Source organism: Panulirus ornatus, chromosome 13 (assembly GCF_036320965.1).
Source record: "Panulirus ornatus isolate Po-2019 chromosome 13, ASM3632096v1, whole genome shotgun sequence".
Taxonomy (NCBI): domain Eukaryota; kingdom Metazoa; phylum Arthropoda; class Malacostraca; order Decapoda; family Palinuridae; genus Panulirus; species Panulirus ornatus.
In genome coordinates, this window is record NC_092236.1 from 21,785,560 (window position 1) to 21,803,847 (window position 18,288).

Sequence of the window (18,288 nt, forward strand, 5' to 3'; positions counted from 1 at the left end):
AGGTCTTCCAGGATGGACAACAAAGCGTTCAAGATGGACAGCAGGTCTTCCGTGGAGGACAACAAAGCAGTCAAGATGGACAGCAGGTCTTCCGTGGAGGACAACAAAGCAGTCAAAATGGACAACAAGTCTTTGTTGATGAACAACAAAGTAGTCAAGATGGACGACAGGTCTTCCAGGATGGACAACAAAGCGTTCAAGATGGACAGCAGGTCTTCCGTGGAGGACAACAAAGCAGTCAAGATGGACAGCAGGTCTTCCGTGGAGGACAACAAAGCAGTCAAGATGGACAGCAGGTCTTCGTTGATGAACAACAAAGTAGTCAAGATGGACGACAGGTCTTCCGTGGAGGACAACAAAGCAGTCAAGATGGACAGCAGGTCTTCCGTGGAGGACAACAAAGCAGTCAAGATGGACAACAGGTCTTCGTTGATGAACAACAAAGTAGTCAAGATGGACGACAGGTCTTCCGTGGAGGACAACAAAGCAGTCAAGATGGACAACAGGTCTTCGTTGATGAACAACAAAGTAGTCAAGATGGACGACAGGTCTTCCGTGGAGGACAGCAAAGCAGTCAAGATGGACAACAGGTCTTCGTTGTTGAACAACAAAGCAGTCAAGATGGACAACAGGTCTTCGTTGATGAACAACAAAGCAGTCAAGGTGGACAACAGGTCTTCGTTGATGAACAACAAAGCAGTCAAGATGGACAACAGGTCTTCCGTGGAAGACAACAAAGCAGTCAAGATGGACAACAGGTCTTCGTTGATGAACAACAAAGCAGTCAAGATGGACAACAGGTCTTCGTTGATGAACAACAAAGCAGTCAAGGTGGACAACAGGTCTTCGTTGATGAACAACAAAGCAGTCAAGATGGACAACAGGTCTTCCGTGGAGGACAACAAAGCAGTCAAGATGGACAACAGGTCTTCCGTGGAGGACAACAAAGCAGTCAAGATAGACAACAGGTCTTCCGTGGAGGACAACAAAGCAGTCAAGATGAACAACAAGTCTTCCGTGGAGGACAACAAAGCAGTCAAGATGGACAACAGGTCTTCCGTGGAGGACAACAAAGCAGTCAAGATGAACAACAAGTCTTCCGTGGAGGACAACAAAGTAGTCAAGATGGACAACAGGTCCTCCGTGGAGGACAACAAAGCAGTCAAGATGGACAACAGGTCTTCGTTGATGAACAACAAAGCAGTCAAGATGGACAACAGGTCTTCCGTGGAAGACAACAAAGCAGTCAAGATGGACAACAGGTCTTCGTTGATGAACAACAAAGCAGTCAAGATGGACAACAGGTCTTCGTTGATGAACAACAAAGCAGTCAAGATGGACAACAGGTCTTCCGTGGAGGACAACAAAGCAGTCAAGATGGACAACAGGTCTTCGTTGATGAACAACAAAGCAGTCAAGATGGACAACAGGTCTTCGTTGATGAACAACAAAGCAGTCAAGATGTACAACAGGTCTTCCGTGGAGGACAACAAAGCAGTCAAGATAGACAACAGGCCTTCCGTGGAGGACAACAAAGCAGTCAAGATAGACAACAGGCCTTCCGTGGAGAACGTAAAAGAGTTCAAGACAGACAGCAGGTCTCCCGTGACAGACAGCAGAGCTTCCAAGAAGAACGACGGAATTTCCAGGAGAAAATACAAAAACCCCAGAGGGAGCAAGACGACCTCCCTAGGGAGGAGCAGGATCTTCCGAGAAGAAGACCGAGTTCTCTGCCCTCACACTTCTCAGGGACAAGGGGCGGTGTGGGCCACTTTGTCAACCCAGGCGCCGGCTTTCTTGTTGGCCCGGCTGACGCCGTCATCTCCGGCGATACCAGAGTTCGCGATGACTCTCCTCCAGACGCCACTAACCGAGACCTTACTTCCCCATCCTTTTCGACGCCTCAGGTTCCTGCTAAGCCTGTGTTTAATGTTGATAACTCACTAACGCTAAATGGCCAGACTAACAGGAATGAAGCCCCAACTAAACCACCAACTACCATAACTAACTCGTTACCTACAACTAACCCACCGTCTGCTAGTGTTGACTCAACCCCGTTTGTACCTAACTCTAAGCCACAAACAACCAGATTCATTAATGATGATAACCCCATACTACAACCACTCTTCCATGCAACCCCGGACTCCAGTACCACACTCTCACCTCCCTTAACCACGCCGTCTCACCTCCTCCGGAGGAGACCAACAACCCTAGGAAAACCCGCTAGTGATCCTAATAGTAGCTTTACTCTTAAAACACCCACAACGACTCACAACACAACTTTACCCCCTTCTGCATTGCCTCCTGTTGAAACCACTGATAGTTTTTCAAGTAGCACTCGACCTTCAGCATTTCTGAGGCCTTTAACCACAACAACCCAAAAGACTCCGACAAGAATTAGGAATAGAATTCCATCTCATCGATTCCGTCTCAGGCCAAAGTTGCCTTCTTCCAGTAACCCCGGGGAAAATTTACATCCCCGAACAACGGCTCACTTCAGACCCCGTTTTCCAACAACTTCAGATTCCAAGACGAAGACTATTGTTGATGCTTCACCTGATAATGCATCCCCCACTGTTGACACCTCACGTACTAGCGCCTCCTCAAGCAAAGACAACGTCGTGACAGCTACGCCTCAGCCAGAAACCACAAAGAAATCTTTAGTTAGTAGCGGACATCCATCAAGCACTTTCCCTCCTACCCTATTCTCTTTCAAGACACAATCGACGTCACCCAGTCCCCCTAGGGATAATTTCCGGCTTCGGACTACATCTCATTTCAGACCTCGTTTTTCAACAGCTTCGAAGCCCATAACAACGACGACTAGTGACGCACTCCCTACGACCCCTGTTGACAGTTCATTCGCTGATGATGTATCTCCACCTGCTGACACTTCCCTACACACTGGATCGTTCCTTTCCAATGACAAGGTCGTGACAAGCACACCTCAACCTGAATCCACTACAAGAAGATCTTTTCTTGGGAGCAGACGTATTCCAGGCACATCCACCACAATAAAATCTCACGGGACTGCTCCCAACACCTCTCAAACGACCACCCCCAACGTTTCTCATTCGACTTTCTCTACTTCTCGTACGTCCATCCCTACCTTCTCTCATACAAGCTCCTCTCCCACCCTGCTCACGGACACTCTTATCCCTTTCTCCACTACCTTCTCCCCTACCACACACGAGACATCCTCTGTGACAACTTCCCCTGCTACCTCTCGGGCGATCTCCTCTCCATCCATCCACTCAGCCACTTCCCATACGATATCCTCCGCTGCCTCTCACGAGACCATTTCTCCTATTTCCAGCACGACCTCCTCCTCCACGACTTCTACTTCCCATACGACTTTCTCTCCAACATTGCACAAGGCCCTCTCCCCCACTTCCCAAACGCCCACTTCCCAAACGAGCTCCTCTCTATCCTCCCACACGACTTCTTCCCCCATCTCCGAAACGTCCTCCTTCTCCATCTCCCAAACCGCCACCTCCCCTATCCAAGATACGACCTCCTCTCCAACCTTCCACACAATCTCCTCTCCCACTTCCCAAACAAGCTCCTCCCTATCCTCCCACACGGCCTCTTCCTCCACCCCCGAAAAGATCTCCTTCACCCCTATAAGTACATCTTCCCCTACTCAACATGTGACCTCCTCTCCTATCCTTCATGCGATCTCCTCTAACTCCCAAACGAGCTCTTCCCCATCCTCCCACACGACCACTTCCTCCACCTCCAAAACGACTTCCTTCGTCACCTCCCAAAACAACTCCTCCCATGCCTCCAATACGACCTTCTCTCCAACCTTCCGTAAAATATCTACAACGACAAACTTCTTTTCCACAACAAACACATCATTCCCCATCTCTCCTGTTAGCTCATCCTCCACCTCCAATACAACCTCTTCTCCCATCTCCCATTCAACCTCCTCCCCTTTCTCTCAATCAATATCCTCTCCCACCTCCCACACGACCTCCTCTCCCACCTTCTCCCTTGTCTCTCAAACAACACCCACGTCCACGATCTCCTCCCCTGACTTCCAAGAGACCTTCTCCCTTGTCTCTCAAACAACACCCACGTCCACGATCTCCTCCCCTGACTTCCAAGAGACCTTCTCCTTTGTCTCTCAAACAACACCCACGTCCACGATCTCCTCCCCTGACTTCCAAGAGACCTTCTCCCTTGTCTCTCAAACAACACCCACGTCCACGATCTCCTCCCCTGACTTCCAAGAGGCCTTCTCTCTTGTCTCTCAAAAAACACCCACGTCCACGATCTCCTCCCCTGACCTCCAAGAGACCTTCTCCCTTGTCTCTCAAAAAACACCCACGTCCACGATCTCCTCCCCTGACTTCCACGAGACCTTCTCCCCTGTCTCTCAAACGATCTTCCCTCCTGACTTCCACGAGACTTTCTCCCCTGTCTCTCAAACGATCTCCTCTCCTGACTTCCGCGAGACCTTCTCCCTTTCCTCTCACACGACCTCCTCTCCTGACTTCCACGAGACCTTCTCTCCTGTCTCTCAAACGACCTTCTCTCCTGACTTCCACGAGACCTTCTCCCCTGTCTCTCAAACGACCTCCTCTCCTGACTTCCTCGAGACCTTCTCCCCTGTCTCTCAAACGACCTTCTCTCCTGACTTCCACGAGCCTTTCTCCTCTGTCTTTCAAACAACCTCTGACTTCCACGAGCCTTTCTCCTCTGTCTTTCAAACGACCTCTGACTTCCACGAGACCTCCCCTGTCTCTCAAACGACCTCTTCTCCTGACTTCCACGAGACTTCCCCTGTCTCTCAAACGATCTTCTCTCCTGATTTCCACGAGACCCTCTCTTCTATCTCTCAAAAGACCTCATCCCCCAGATTCCACAAGACCTCCACTACATCTCGTACGACCTCCTCCTTTACGACGTCCCCTCCTTCCACACCCATCCCTACAAGTACAGACAGTCTGCAGATCGTGCCGTTCATACCAGAGTCTTCTTCTCCAGGGGAGGGCAGCTCGGCCACCAGCCAATCATTTCCCCCTTCTCCATCAGAAGACACCTCTATCTCCTTCCATGGTGAAACCAACCTCCTCTCTCAGGGATCATCTCTTCAGCCCAACCAGCAGTCCAGTACCCACTCCGAGTTTAAAGGACGGGGTTCAGTCCGCTTCACCCCACCATCCAAAATCCTCACCCAGACTCAGACAGGAGGTAGGTCCGTTCCCTCATCCGACCAAGGCGTCCAGATCCCCGATATTCTTCTCAGTGAGCGTGGGGGAACCCGATTCTTCATCATTGCTCCACCAAAAGAAAATCGCACAATACCTCTGGGTTCTAGACGCGTGCCGGTACCCAACAGACTAATACCAACTCCTGTTGCTAGCAGTCTCCCACGAACTCCGGCCTTTAATGAACCAACACCAATTCCCTTCTCCAGTAGTCCAACAATACCCAGCCTCCCACCGAGCCCAGTCCCTGAAATTCCCCTGTCAGTCACAGACCCGAATGACTTCATCAACCCCTTCACGCCTCTCCCACCTGTTAACCATCCAACACCGTCATCCTCCTTCGGACGACCACTGATACCTATCGATAGTGATACTTTATCATTCTCTATCTCCACCAGCTCTCCACCACTCCTTCGCGATGATATCGAGCCCATATCCTCTGTCTTCAGAAGCTCTGAACCACCTCCGCCACTCTTCATCTCCGGCAGGCCTCCAGGTTTTCCGCCATCTTCCAACACCCTCTCCAAACGGCCGACAAACATTCCTTTCTTCTCCACCTCTGATAAACCGACAAATATCCCCTCACATGACATCTTTTCCAGTAGTCCTTCAAGCATCCTTTCTTCCAGTAATCACTTAGACATTTCCTCCTCCAGTACCTTTTCCACTGAGCCTTCAAACACCTTTTCCACCAACACATTCACTGGTCCTCCAGACCTTACCTTCGATAGTAAAGTCTCGCCAGCCCCTGCTTCACACAGCCCCTCTACTTTCCAAAATGACAACAAACCTCCGTCACCCACCATCTCTAGCATAGGTATCCCTCTCCCTATCTTCAGTACGAGTGTCCCTCCCCCTGTTTCCAGCAGAGGTTCGCCTCTCCGTAACTCCAGCAGGGGTTCCAGTTTCCGTACTTCCAGTAGGGGATCTCTCAGAACTTCCAGCAGGGGTTCCAGTAGGGGTTCCCTCAATACTTCCAGCAGGGGTTCCAGCAGGGGTTCCAGCAGGGGTTCTCCTCTCAGAATTTCCAGCAGGGGTTCCAGCAGGGGCTCTCCTCTCAGAATTTCCAGCAGGGGTTCCAGCAGGGGCTCTCCTCTCAGAATTTCCAGCAGGGGTTCCAGCAGAGGTCCTCCTCTCAGGGGTTTGCCCCCTCCTGTCTCAAGCACGAGTTCCCCTCCTCTTAATTCCAGCAGAGAAGTCCCTCTCCCAGTCTCTAACAGGGGTGTCCCTCTCCAGATCTCCAGCAGGGGTGTCCCTCTACCCACATCCAACAGACGCTTACCCACTCTTTCCCCCAGCATTTCTCCCCAGTTACCTTCCTCACATCGGGTTACCGCTGGACCTTCGTCGTTTGTGATTCCCAACAATGACTCTCCCTCCCGCTTCCCCATCAGTCCTTCTTCCACTCAGTTCACCAACGGCGCCTCACCCTCCCAGCTTGCCAGCGACCCAACACCACTCCCGATCGCTAATAATCTCTTCACCAATAACCGCTTCAACCCCAAAATCGTGGTGAACCGTGGGAGAACCAAGTTCACCACTCCCACCACCGATATGCCTCCCGTCCCTAGCCCTTCTTCCGTTCCCATCTCCAAAAAAGTCCCTCCATCTCCAACACGCAGTCCGACCCTCCTGGTTCCCTTCAGCAGTGGAGATGAGAGTGTGAGTCAAACCGTAATCACAAGGCGTGTTCAGAAAATGGATTCTTGATCAGACGGAAGTAAGATCTTTATGACAGATGGCGCCCTTAAAGGCATTTTTAAGACTGATGACGTAACACTGACGTCATCCTCAGCCTCCAGCATGTCAGCATGATCAATAAGATATTTTCTGGACATATCTGTTTTCTCTTTGTCAACTGTCTTGAATAATACCTATTGATGACTTTAAAATTTCAATTAATCAAATCAATATCTTAACAAACTCTCAATGTTTGGACAGTGAGTGAGTACCACTATGACTGGCTTCATAAAATGGGTCATAAAATGGTTTGCCACAGTTAAAAGATCAGTTGTTTGTTCGGAAGACGTATTGTATTGCACAGCAATGGCAACATTATTGGTATGATGTTCTTTCATATGATTAGGGCTAAAGATACTGTTTTCTTTCACAATGCTTGACTATGGTTCACCAGCAAGCCACACATCCACCCGGATTCCCATAAAAACTCGAAAGGAAATATTCTATGAAATTTCCTGTGTATACAAACAGGTAGTTCGACACACACACACACACACACACACACACACACACACACACAAACAAACACATATAGAAAACCTCCGCCATTTGGTACTGTGTCAACAGGTGATGTTCCTGGTCTCTTTAAACGAATATTTGTGCATAAAAGGAACATTATTATTCAAATAATCATAAGACACAAAACCTGAATGTAAACCTGAGAGTTAAAGAGGACACGGACCCGGAAACCGGATTTAATTAGTTCTGACGTCTTTCGCAGAGGCAGACAAGCCATTTGGAATTTATATTTGTTGTTGACTTTGATGAGTATTGACCCCCGATTGGCCATTAAGCCTAAGATCGGAACAGAAGATAAGCATTCAGTATTGCAATTATTGACAACAGGAATGCGTTAAATGGGCTATTCTATCGTATATCAACTCACGTTCCCTTCCCTCCTATTTACGACACCAGTTCTTTTTCTCGCACTGAACGTATTTTCTCTCATGATTCTGTCTAGTGCGACATCGCAGAATGGAATGCAGTAACCTGTTTAGATTAATCAGTAGCAAAATGCATTTTCATATATATATACATATACATATATATATATATATATATATATATATATATATATATATATATATATATATATATATATATATATATATATATATATATATATATATATATATATATATATATATATACTCCCTTACGTCTCCATTTAGCCTTACAGTAACATCAACATGTTGAGCATCACCATATTCTTCATTCTATCCTGGAAACACCCACACAGTGAACATTGCAAAATTTGCTTCCCAAATGCTGGGATATCATGAAGGTGTTACAAGTCTTTCTATTCTTGCAATCCTCTACTCCATATCCACTAGGGCCTCATTCGTCCTACTATCATATCTCGGTGGTTCTTCCTCCGTCTCTTACTCAGCCTGAGGAGAATTAAAAGCCTTCCTCCTAACTAACTCTCCTGCTATCACCGCTCTTCAACCATACCTCTGAGACCATCGCTCTCCTCTCTTTTTTTTTCTGCTGGTATCATGTCGGTCGCTACTCTCATGAATTACCTACGTTTGTTCTAGCCCTAATAACTCGGATCTGCGGCATGTATCAGGATGCTGCTTTCCTTAGCTTCTGTGTGGAGACTTACTACACGAGGATTGACCGTTGTGACACCTCCTTCTTTTCTTGTATAAGCAAATGCGGAATTTTCCTCCTTGTTTTGTCTTTCCCTCTTCCTATAACCACCTTTAAGAGTCGGGTTTACAGACATCCCGAAGAATTCAGATTAACCTTCTTGCATCCTTTCCTCTCATACCTGTTATCTTACCTTTCCTCTCATACCAGTTATATTATCTTTCATCCCACGTAGTTATAGTAGAGACATGATTTTGCCCGTGTCATATCTGCTACTATAAGATATGCAATAAGATAGAGAATGGTCTAAGATACGGAGGTCTACTCCAGGCACTGGCCGCGCTGCCTGACGAGACCGGCGGTGACGCGGCCGCAAATCGAATCCGCAGTCAATAACGTTGTTCAGATATCACGTGAACAACCACTGCAGTAGTATCATATGCAGCTTTGCTGGCTGAAGTATCAGTGATAGTCGTGGCAGTTGTAGTGGTATTGGTAGTAGTAGTTGTAGTAGTACTAGTGATAGTGATCATGGTGATGGTGGTGGTGGTGTAGTAGAGTTGGTGGTGGTAGTGGTAGTGGTGATGGTCTGGTTTTAGTAACAGGAAAAAGTGGTGGTAATGGATGTGATAATGGTGGTGGTGGTGGTGGTGATGGTGGTGATGATAGTAGTGGTGGTGGTGGTGGCGGGTGGTGATGGTGGCATTGGTGATGATATAATGGTGGTGGTGGTGGTGGTGATGGGAAACTACTGGCCATATTAGTAGTAAGTTGAGCTCCCACTACCAGCAGTAAGTACTGTTAATGGGAGCAGATGTAAAATGTACAGATGATTTGCTGATTTGCTCATAGATAAGCAAAATGGTCATAAACTTCGAGATTTCAGGACCGTTTAAACTCTCATCCTGCTTGCTAACACCTCAGATCACCTGTAATATACTCCCCCACTGGTCTAGCAACGTCTAAGACCTCTTTCCGCATAGTTTCATTCGCCAGAGGCCTATTTATAGGCTGTTTCAGAGACGTTCTTTTGAGCAAGAAAGACGATAAACGTCACGTGGATGGATACGTTTACAGAAGAAATTGTTCGAACCCCAAATGAAGCAAGACAAACCAAACGGCCAGAGAGAATTTCTATCACCGATCCCCCCAAATTTCATTAGCTTTTCACTAAAGGTTCACAAAACTAAGCTATACTTGCGTCAGTACCCTGCCTCACGGACCCATAGACGTATCTAAGTTCTCCCAACCATACATAAATCAAAGTTCCGTTGAATTCTTAGTCAAGCTCATTCAGCCTTTCTAATTCATGTCCTGAAAAGCATGAAACTCGGTGCGTTCCTACTTTAGACCATAAAGATCCTTTAGATACTCGCTTCACAACCTTGTTATCTTTCCAAGTCTCTCATTCATACCCATAAAACTCCCACAGCCTTCAGCTCCATGGATCCACGCCACCAACACATCCTTACCTCACGACAAGCAAGATCCTCAGAACAATACTAAAAACCCACAGATTCAGTTCGCTGACCTTCTTAACAACGCTACAAATCCAGAATCCAGAAATCAACGCTAGATTCCACGATCCTGGCTCTTGTTTCTCTTCGAAATCCTAATAATGTCTAAAGATTCAAGGTCCTACACACCTAATTCTTTGAGGTTCCTGACCTATTAAGATCCTCATTATCAAACTTGATACACTCAGATTCTTGAATTTCTGAAGACACTTGATGTTTTTTCAATGACACTACAAGTCTAAAACCTCTTCATTTCCCTACACTCAGGTTTCTAAAGGAGGAGATATCCCTCAGAGTGTGGCTGGGGAGCCTGTGGACAACGACCTCGACGGAGACCAGATCCCAGGGTTAGCAGGAGTGGACTACCCCATACTGGAGTCCATCCCGGAGACCTCGTTCCCATGTACCACCAGAATGGCTAATAGCCACAAGCTCTTCGCCGACCCGGAGACCAAGTGTCAGGTTAGTGCCAAAAAGTTCAGAGAGAATAGTCACCAAAGATTATAATAACAACAAAAACAATTTTGATAAAAAGTGATAATGATGAAAATAACAATCAATATAATGGTAATTTCAATACTAATACTAATGATAAGAATATTTTTTTTCTTTCATATATATTTGCTATTTCCTTCTTGAGGGAGGTAGCGTCTAGAACAAATTACTTAGTGTTAGAGGAAAAAGATCATCATCTGGCTCTTTCCTCATTTCTTTTTTTTTAAGAAAGTAATACAGGGGAGGATTTCCAGCCCCCTGCACTTACCTCTCCTCATTGACTTCTACGACACGCAGGAGATACGTAGACAATATCATTTCTCCCGCATCTCCGGAAGTAAAAGTAAATAAAATCGATAATGAAAGAGGCAAAATGAGATAATTAAGCCCTTCACTGACTGGACCTTCTCGTCTTCACTTGCTATAGGGAAAGTTCCGGAGGAATGAAAGTTTGACAATTTAAGAATTATATTAAAAAAAAGAAGGCAATAGATCACTACTCGAAAATTATTGTACAATTAGCTTAACGTAAGCTACAGAAACTATTATTCAGGACGAAATTGTAAATCATTTATTGGATAACCACTCAGCATGGTTGTCGATGAAATCGCTCATTTCGGACAATTATGCTTGATTTCTTTTATGATGTAATCAACATGTATAATGAAAGTGGAACAGCTGATGCCATCTACTTAGATTTTCAAAAAGAATTCGGTAAAGTTCCATATCAAAGGCTGCTAGCAAAAAGTTATGTCAGGTGGTGTAGGTAAAGAAATTGGTTAACTAGCCGTAGATTAAGAGTAGTAAGCAAAAGTAAAGCCTCAGAATAGTTAGATGTAGCAAGTGGGACCTGTTCTCTTTCTCATATACATTTATGATAATGATAATGTGCTGCACTGTAGGATATCGAAATTTGCAGACGATGCTAAATGGGAAATAGATATACAACACAAATTCAACGTCTGGAGCTTCAAACTGACGTAAACAAGATGATGAACTGGGCTCACAGGTGGCAAACGAACTACATTATCGACAGATACCAAGTTTTACATACCTATAGGTCAACACGAGAAGGCACGGTGCAGCATGAATTGTTATGAGCTACGAAAAGCCACATGGGGAAAAAGACTTGAGTTTGATATTGATAATCTTTGGTCATATAAAGGCCAGCTAATAAGATGATGCCTTACTGAGAATCAAATCCTATGAAAGTCGACTGATCGGCTTTCATTCATCCAGCTTAAAAAAAGAAAAGGTCAAGAAGTAATCTAATACAAGTATCTGAAACTATTAAAGGCTTCAATATGACAATTTTATGAGCAGTTCCCTTCAAATAAATCTCCTTCTTATGACATGCAAGTGTCCCAACGTTTCGGCCACTTCTGGAAACGACGCTGGAAGTCTTCAGATGTGAACTGATCGAGTTCCGCTTTCACATCATCGTGGATGTTTATTTAGGATGTCATCAAATCTTCTACCTTTCAGCTTCATTTCAATATTTGAGAACAGAATGACAAATCACATAGGGTGAAGTCAGGTGAATACGGAGTGTCGTATAACAGGGATATTTTTCTTGGCCAAAATTTCTTAAACGGAGACAGTATTGTGTGAAGGAGCGTTACTATGGCGCAATAATCATCGACCATTTTCAAACTTTACTCATCAATCGAATCAGATTTTTTTTTACACATCAGCGTAGCACATCAGCGTAGCACAATATCTCCATAGCACCACATTTAGACAAACTTCAAGAAGTTTTCGATCCCATTTCGTGTATATATATATATATATATATATATATATATATATATATATATATATATATATATATATATATATATATATATATATATATATATATATATATATATATATATATATATGCCAACCATGAATTTCACCATAGATTTCAGTGGATGAAGATTTTCTCAAAAAGCATCGAACCATTTTCTTGTGTAAGTCTCGGCAGTTCATTCAGGATCCTGCTAAACACACTCAGCCGTATGTACACACCAGCCCGGGGAATGGAAGCCAGGACACATACCCCGGGCAGCACGTGTCTGCCTGGGAGTTAAATAGACTTAAAGTTTACATCCCGAGCAACACAGTGCTCGGGCGGGGAGGTGAGCACCCTGCAGGCCACCAGAACCGCCGGGTGTCACCACCGTCATTTGCCACAGTAAACGCCTCTCATACCTGCCCACACTCGTGATGCGCTTTTCATTCATAACTACTTCTTTCCTGTTTCCCTCACTCTCTCATTTGCGTTCTCCTTTCTCCTATTCATCTAATTCCCTCTTATGGTTTTACGTATGGATGCTGTACTTCCGAATTTAACTCCGGTATCAACGTCAGTGAAAATCTATTTTGACGTATAAGGTAAATGGATAACAGTCGTCGGTTATGATTATCTATATTGACTAGGGCAAAGAGAGTGTGGTCCAGCTTGGCCTCTCTTTTAGCGGTCTCATGTACTCCAATTCCAGTGGCAACATCTCTTCCTCACTCGCCTTCTGTTTGAGAACGTAACCAATGATGTATTCATAACATCACCAGGAGTCCCGTGCTTGTTCTAGCAGTAACCAAACTCTGTTTTAGTTTCCTTTAAGGCCTCTTCCGTACGTAGTCAGCAGCTTCTTTTGTGCACACTAATGTTTTTTTTCTCTGTATATCACTAGAGAGTTTTTCCTTTACCTCACCCATGTCCTTTTCCTTCAGGTGTACCACGTGTGTAACGGCCACCAGAAGTTCTCTTTCCTGTGCCCGCGAGGAACCGTCTTCAACCAGGACACCTCCGTGTGCCAGTGGTGGTACACCGTCGACTGCCAGCAGCAGGCGCTCAAGCTGGCCGAGATCCGAGCTCTGGGCGACAGCTGAAGGAACGGATGACGAAATACAGGAGTGAAAAGACTTTTCAAATGGAGTGATGGCCTTCTTGCGGGAGAGGCACATTTGCTAGTGTAAATATATATATATATATAAAACAATTTTCGCTGTGAGAATAGGGAAGTGTGGATCCTTTGGCGATGCTTAAAGACTGGATAAAGCAGAGTAGTCAAGTCTGACGGCAAAAAACATTTCAGTGTGCGATCATACTCTGCCACGTTATGGAGTCAACCCAGCTCTCGAAAATAATCCATTGCTTTAGTGGACTCGCTTGATAATGCTTTTCCTGCCGACGTCTCCGGCAGGAGAAGAACTGAAGGTTGTACATAGCATTACTGGTGACAACATTGACGTGTGTGACGCCTTACCATAATACGGTGTTAAAATATCTCAAAATAAGGGAGACAATCACTTCCTCAATCATTGGCTTTGCGATGGTGGTGAGCAGGTTGGCTGGGATGAGGATAGACAGACTGAGAAACTCAAGAATGTCCAGTGCAGAAAATGACCCAAGGATGCCTTACCGTGAGTGAATGTGTTGTGTATTTATTGGACTTATGGTCGGCATTGGGTCCCTCACGCCTGGCTCCCAGGCACGAAGTTCATGGTTCTCTGCAAGTCGTGTGGTGACCCCTGTGACTTCGTGACCGAAGCGCACTTACGCGCCCACCAGCTGGGCGTGCCGTGTCGCGCCGGATGAAGGGAACTCACGCCTGAAGAAATATATTCAGCTTTAGACCTTGTAATTGTTTAAAACCCCAACACGTCACTGATGAATGACACATACCAAGAAGCTGCTCAGTGACGCTACCACCCGCTCAACACAGACACACACACACACACACACAACCACTTCTATACTGCAACTACCAAAAAGCAGATGAAAACAATGGATGGTGTTTACATCCTATGATAAACTTATTAGGTTTTTGAGCCACATAAGTAAAATACTGAAGAGGTTGTTCCAGTTACACTGTAATTAGGATAATGGGGAATTTTAATTACCTTGTGGTTATGAGGTGATTATGGTGATTTTTGTAAAATCTAATCATAAAATTACATGAAAGTTATCAATAAAATGTGAAGAGGAATCTTTTTTCTTATGTATTTCATAAACGTGGAGGAAGTGTTAGAAGATATACCGGTTCTTGGCTGTAGTTTGACGCTGACGGCCTTAATGACCCTGACAGTTGATAGGCCTAAAGCACAACCAGTCAACAAATAGATATCCTTTCCTTCTCTTCTCTTATCTCTCTTTGCCTCGACGCAATACCAAGAGCCCTTCAACTAAACCCTTCTTAAACTCCTCAACTATTCCTTCCAACTAACGCAATACACATTCTTGATAGACTTGTAATGGACGACCTGGGCTGTTTAAGATCTGTTATCATCCCGTTCATCTATATTCTTAACTTCCTTTTGATCAAACGCACTCTCTACAACCCTTCAATAAACTCCCTACAAAGTTTTCAACACCCAGTCAAAATACAGGAAAGATATTCACATAGCTTTATCCCTAACCTGGACCCAGGCCTACGGTAGTGTTGATGAGGCCTCACAGAACATAGTGCTTTCTTCTATGTGAGGTATGGCATTACTTCTGATCCAGTGCGAGAAGGATCATACATAAAGCAAGAGTGTATAAGGTTTAAGAATTTTCTTGAATATCTTAAGAAGGCTTTTCAGTTTCTTAGTTTTTCGACTGGTGATTATAACTTGACGTTGATGGCATTAATGACCCCGGAAGTCAGTTGACCTTAAGCCTAAATAAGCAGCCGGCCCCATCCTGTGCCGCAACACACGAGTGAAATGAAGAACCTCAGAAAGTGACGTTAATAACATCTTACAACACTGATCTATGAGTTTTAGATCTGTTCCTCTACCACAAACAGCCTTGAAAGGATCCGTTGATCTGTTGCTGTTTGAATTCTTTTGTATTCCCTTGTATGAAGAATCCTGACAATATTAACCGCACGACGAACCTTGAAGTACTAACACTGACGAAAGCATACCCAGCGTTCAGATTTATGAGGGTGCAATGACTGTGCCTGGCTGGCTGGCAGGCACCTCGTCGTACCCCATGCAATAAACTGCTCTTTGTGTACAGCGGAGGTGGAGGAGATCGACTGTGGCTATGCCAGCACTGGACTACGGGGTTCAGGTCACGGATATTTTCGAGCAGATAACACACACTATTCTAAAAACAACAGTACTGAATTAAAAGTAATAGATTCAGAGCAATCATTTTTTTCTTTCCGCAAAAAAATTCCGTTTCAAGTTAGAGTAAAAATTTGATGATGATAAACAAGAAGTTAGATTATCAACAGATTGCCTTACGACGGCATAAAGAAAGTCATGTGCATAAAGCCAACGTCCTCACGTGTGAAAATCAAAGACGTTATGTTAGTGAGAGCAAGAGTGTTCTGAAGTGCTGGCCAGGAGGAGCCAGACTGTGTGGCGGCACTACCCAGTCCTTCCCCTGTTGAATTTTCAGTTACTTATTACATAACACATCTGAAATCCGATTGAAATAGATCAGATATGCTCTTACCCACAGACTATGTGGTCCTGATAACTTTGCAGATGCATATTTTTTTGGTTTATACGTATTTGCCGTTTCTTACGATAGCAAGGTAGCACCAGGAACAGACGAGAATGATGGCCTCATTCTCTCGCAAACACTCTAGTTGTCCTGTGTTGTGCCGAAACCACAGCCACCCATCCACAACTAGGCCTCGCAGACCTTTTCGTAGTCTTCTCCGAATGCTTCAAAAGTCCTGATTCAATCTCTTGACAGCACCTCGCCCCTGTATTCCACATCGCTCCAATTCACTCGCTCCCGCGCACTCCTTACACTCTCGCATGTTCAGGCCTCGACACTAACACCACTTTCGTTCCATCCTTCCATCTCCTCTTCAGTCTCCCCTTTTTCCTGTGCCCTACCACTCATGACGCATATACCGTCTTTGTCAACCTCTCCTCACTCATCCTCTACATTTCCATACTGTTTTAGTGCATCCCTTTCAACTCATTTTATCATACTCCCCTTAATACCATAGCTCCTTCGTAACCCATTATTTCTAACCTAAACGTCTCTCTTCACGCCACTCATTGTCCTCAAGCACTCCATTTTCAATACATTCACTCTCCCGTACTCTGTGGCCTTCGCTTACCATCCCTACAAAACCGCTGGGTCTCCTGTACCATCAAATGTACCCATTTTTGCCCTCACACATAGTGACCCCCTCTTTCCACACACTCCTCGATGCTCCCAGGACCTTAGCCCCCCTCAGCCTGCCTTCGATTCAAATCAGAAGCGCTTCTATGGTTCCATCCGCTGCGATATCCACTCTCAGGAATCTGATACACTCCACTTCCTCCAGATTCTCTCCATTCAAAAATAGTCTAGCCAATATGTCTCTCGACTCTCCAAAATTTCATTGCTCTACTTTTATTTACATTAGTTCTCAACTTTATTCTTTCACATACTCTCCGGTACTAAATAATTAGCTTTTTCAGTTTTCACTCTAGTCTCCCACCAAGGCCGTATCATCAGCGACTGCTTACTCACTTCCCATGTACTTCCCTCACAACCCCATCAGTAAACAGTCTCGGTGACATCACACGCCCTTGCCGTAGACACAATTTACCTGGAATTCCTCATCCTTCTCTCTTCCTTCTTCCACCTATGCCTAAAACTTGATAGAAACTCCTAATTGCTTCTAGTAGCTTTCCATTCACACAGTACATTAATAACACAATCCACAGAGCATCACTATCAACCATAACATACGTTTTTTCAGATCTGTAGATAACACATACAAACCTTCTCTTTAAGTATTTCTCACACACATTCTTCAAAACAAAACCTGAGGAGAAGATGCAGATATCATTTTGAAAGGGATATGTGGGGTGTTTAGGGGTCTGCGAATTGAGAGAGTCATGGCAAGCGGTTTGTTGTAAAGAAATGAGGTGACGAAAGCCTTCCGTTAGATGAAGTGCGGCAAAGCGGCTAGAGTGGATGAAACTGGGGTTAAGTTTCTCAAGAAAGTGGATGACGGTGTTAAAGATTGGTTTGGTTGGATATCTGATGCCTGCGTGGCTTAAGCTGAGGTTCCTGATGAGTAACGGAATGCCTGTAATGTACCAATACATAAAGAGAAGTGTATGCAAATTGGTAGTTCAAAATACAGAGGTATAAGTCTGTTGAGCATACCTGGTAAGCTGTATGGGAGAATGGTTCCTGAAAGGGTGAAGGTATGAATAATGCATAGGATTGGAGAGAAATAATATGGATTCAGGAGTTTTTGGAGATATCTGGATTGGGCAACTTATACATATGTATCTATCAAAAACAGACGAAATAACGGCCTAATTTGCTCATAATCATCTATATGTCATGTATGATGCGCCGAAACCAAAGCCTATCATCCACAGTCAAGCCCTAAAGTCCATTCTGTGGTTTCCCCTGACAGCTTCATATACCCTGGTTCAGCTCATTGAAAGCACGTCGGCCTCCATATACCCCTTGCATTTAACATTCTCACCACCCAACTCATGAACAGATTAAACTGTCATGGTTACAAAACACAAACTTGATGCAGAACTGAGACCTAATCACGCTATCCATTCCTTTCTTGCACATATAGCTTCTTTCAGTTCCAACCATATATATATATATATATGCATATATATATATATATATATATATATATATATATATATATATATATATATATATATATATATATATATATATATATATATATTATTTTTTTTTTTTTATTATACTTTGTCGCTGTCTCCCGCGTTTGCGAGGTAGCGCAAGGAAACAGACG

At 44.7% G+C, this 18,288-nt stretch overlaps 1 protein-coding gene across 11 annotated transcripts in view; it reads left to right on the forward strand.

Moving 5' to 3' along the window:
- The window catches only part of LOC139752804 (uncharacterized), a 115,500-nt gene extending 100,959 nt beyond the window's left edge, over positions 1-14,541 (forward strand). For 2 of the 11 annotated variants that reach the window (XM_071668724.1, XM_071668729.1), the window contains 3 exons: positions 381-6,878; positions 10,337-10,531; positions 13,283-14,541. In XM_071668724.1, coding sequence (XP_071524825.1) covers positions 381-6,878; positions 10,337-10,531; positions 13,283-13,441 — 6,852 coding nt within the window. In that variant the 3' untranslated portion in view covers positions 13,442-14,541. The remainder of the gene's footprint in view (positions 1-380; positions 6,879-10,336; positions 10,532-13,282) is intronic. The other 9 variants (XM_071668728.1, XM_071668731.1, XM_071668727.1 and 6 more) reach the window with 9 other exon arrangements.
- The last annotated feature ends 3,747 nt before the right edge of the window (positions 14,542-18,288 follow it).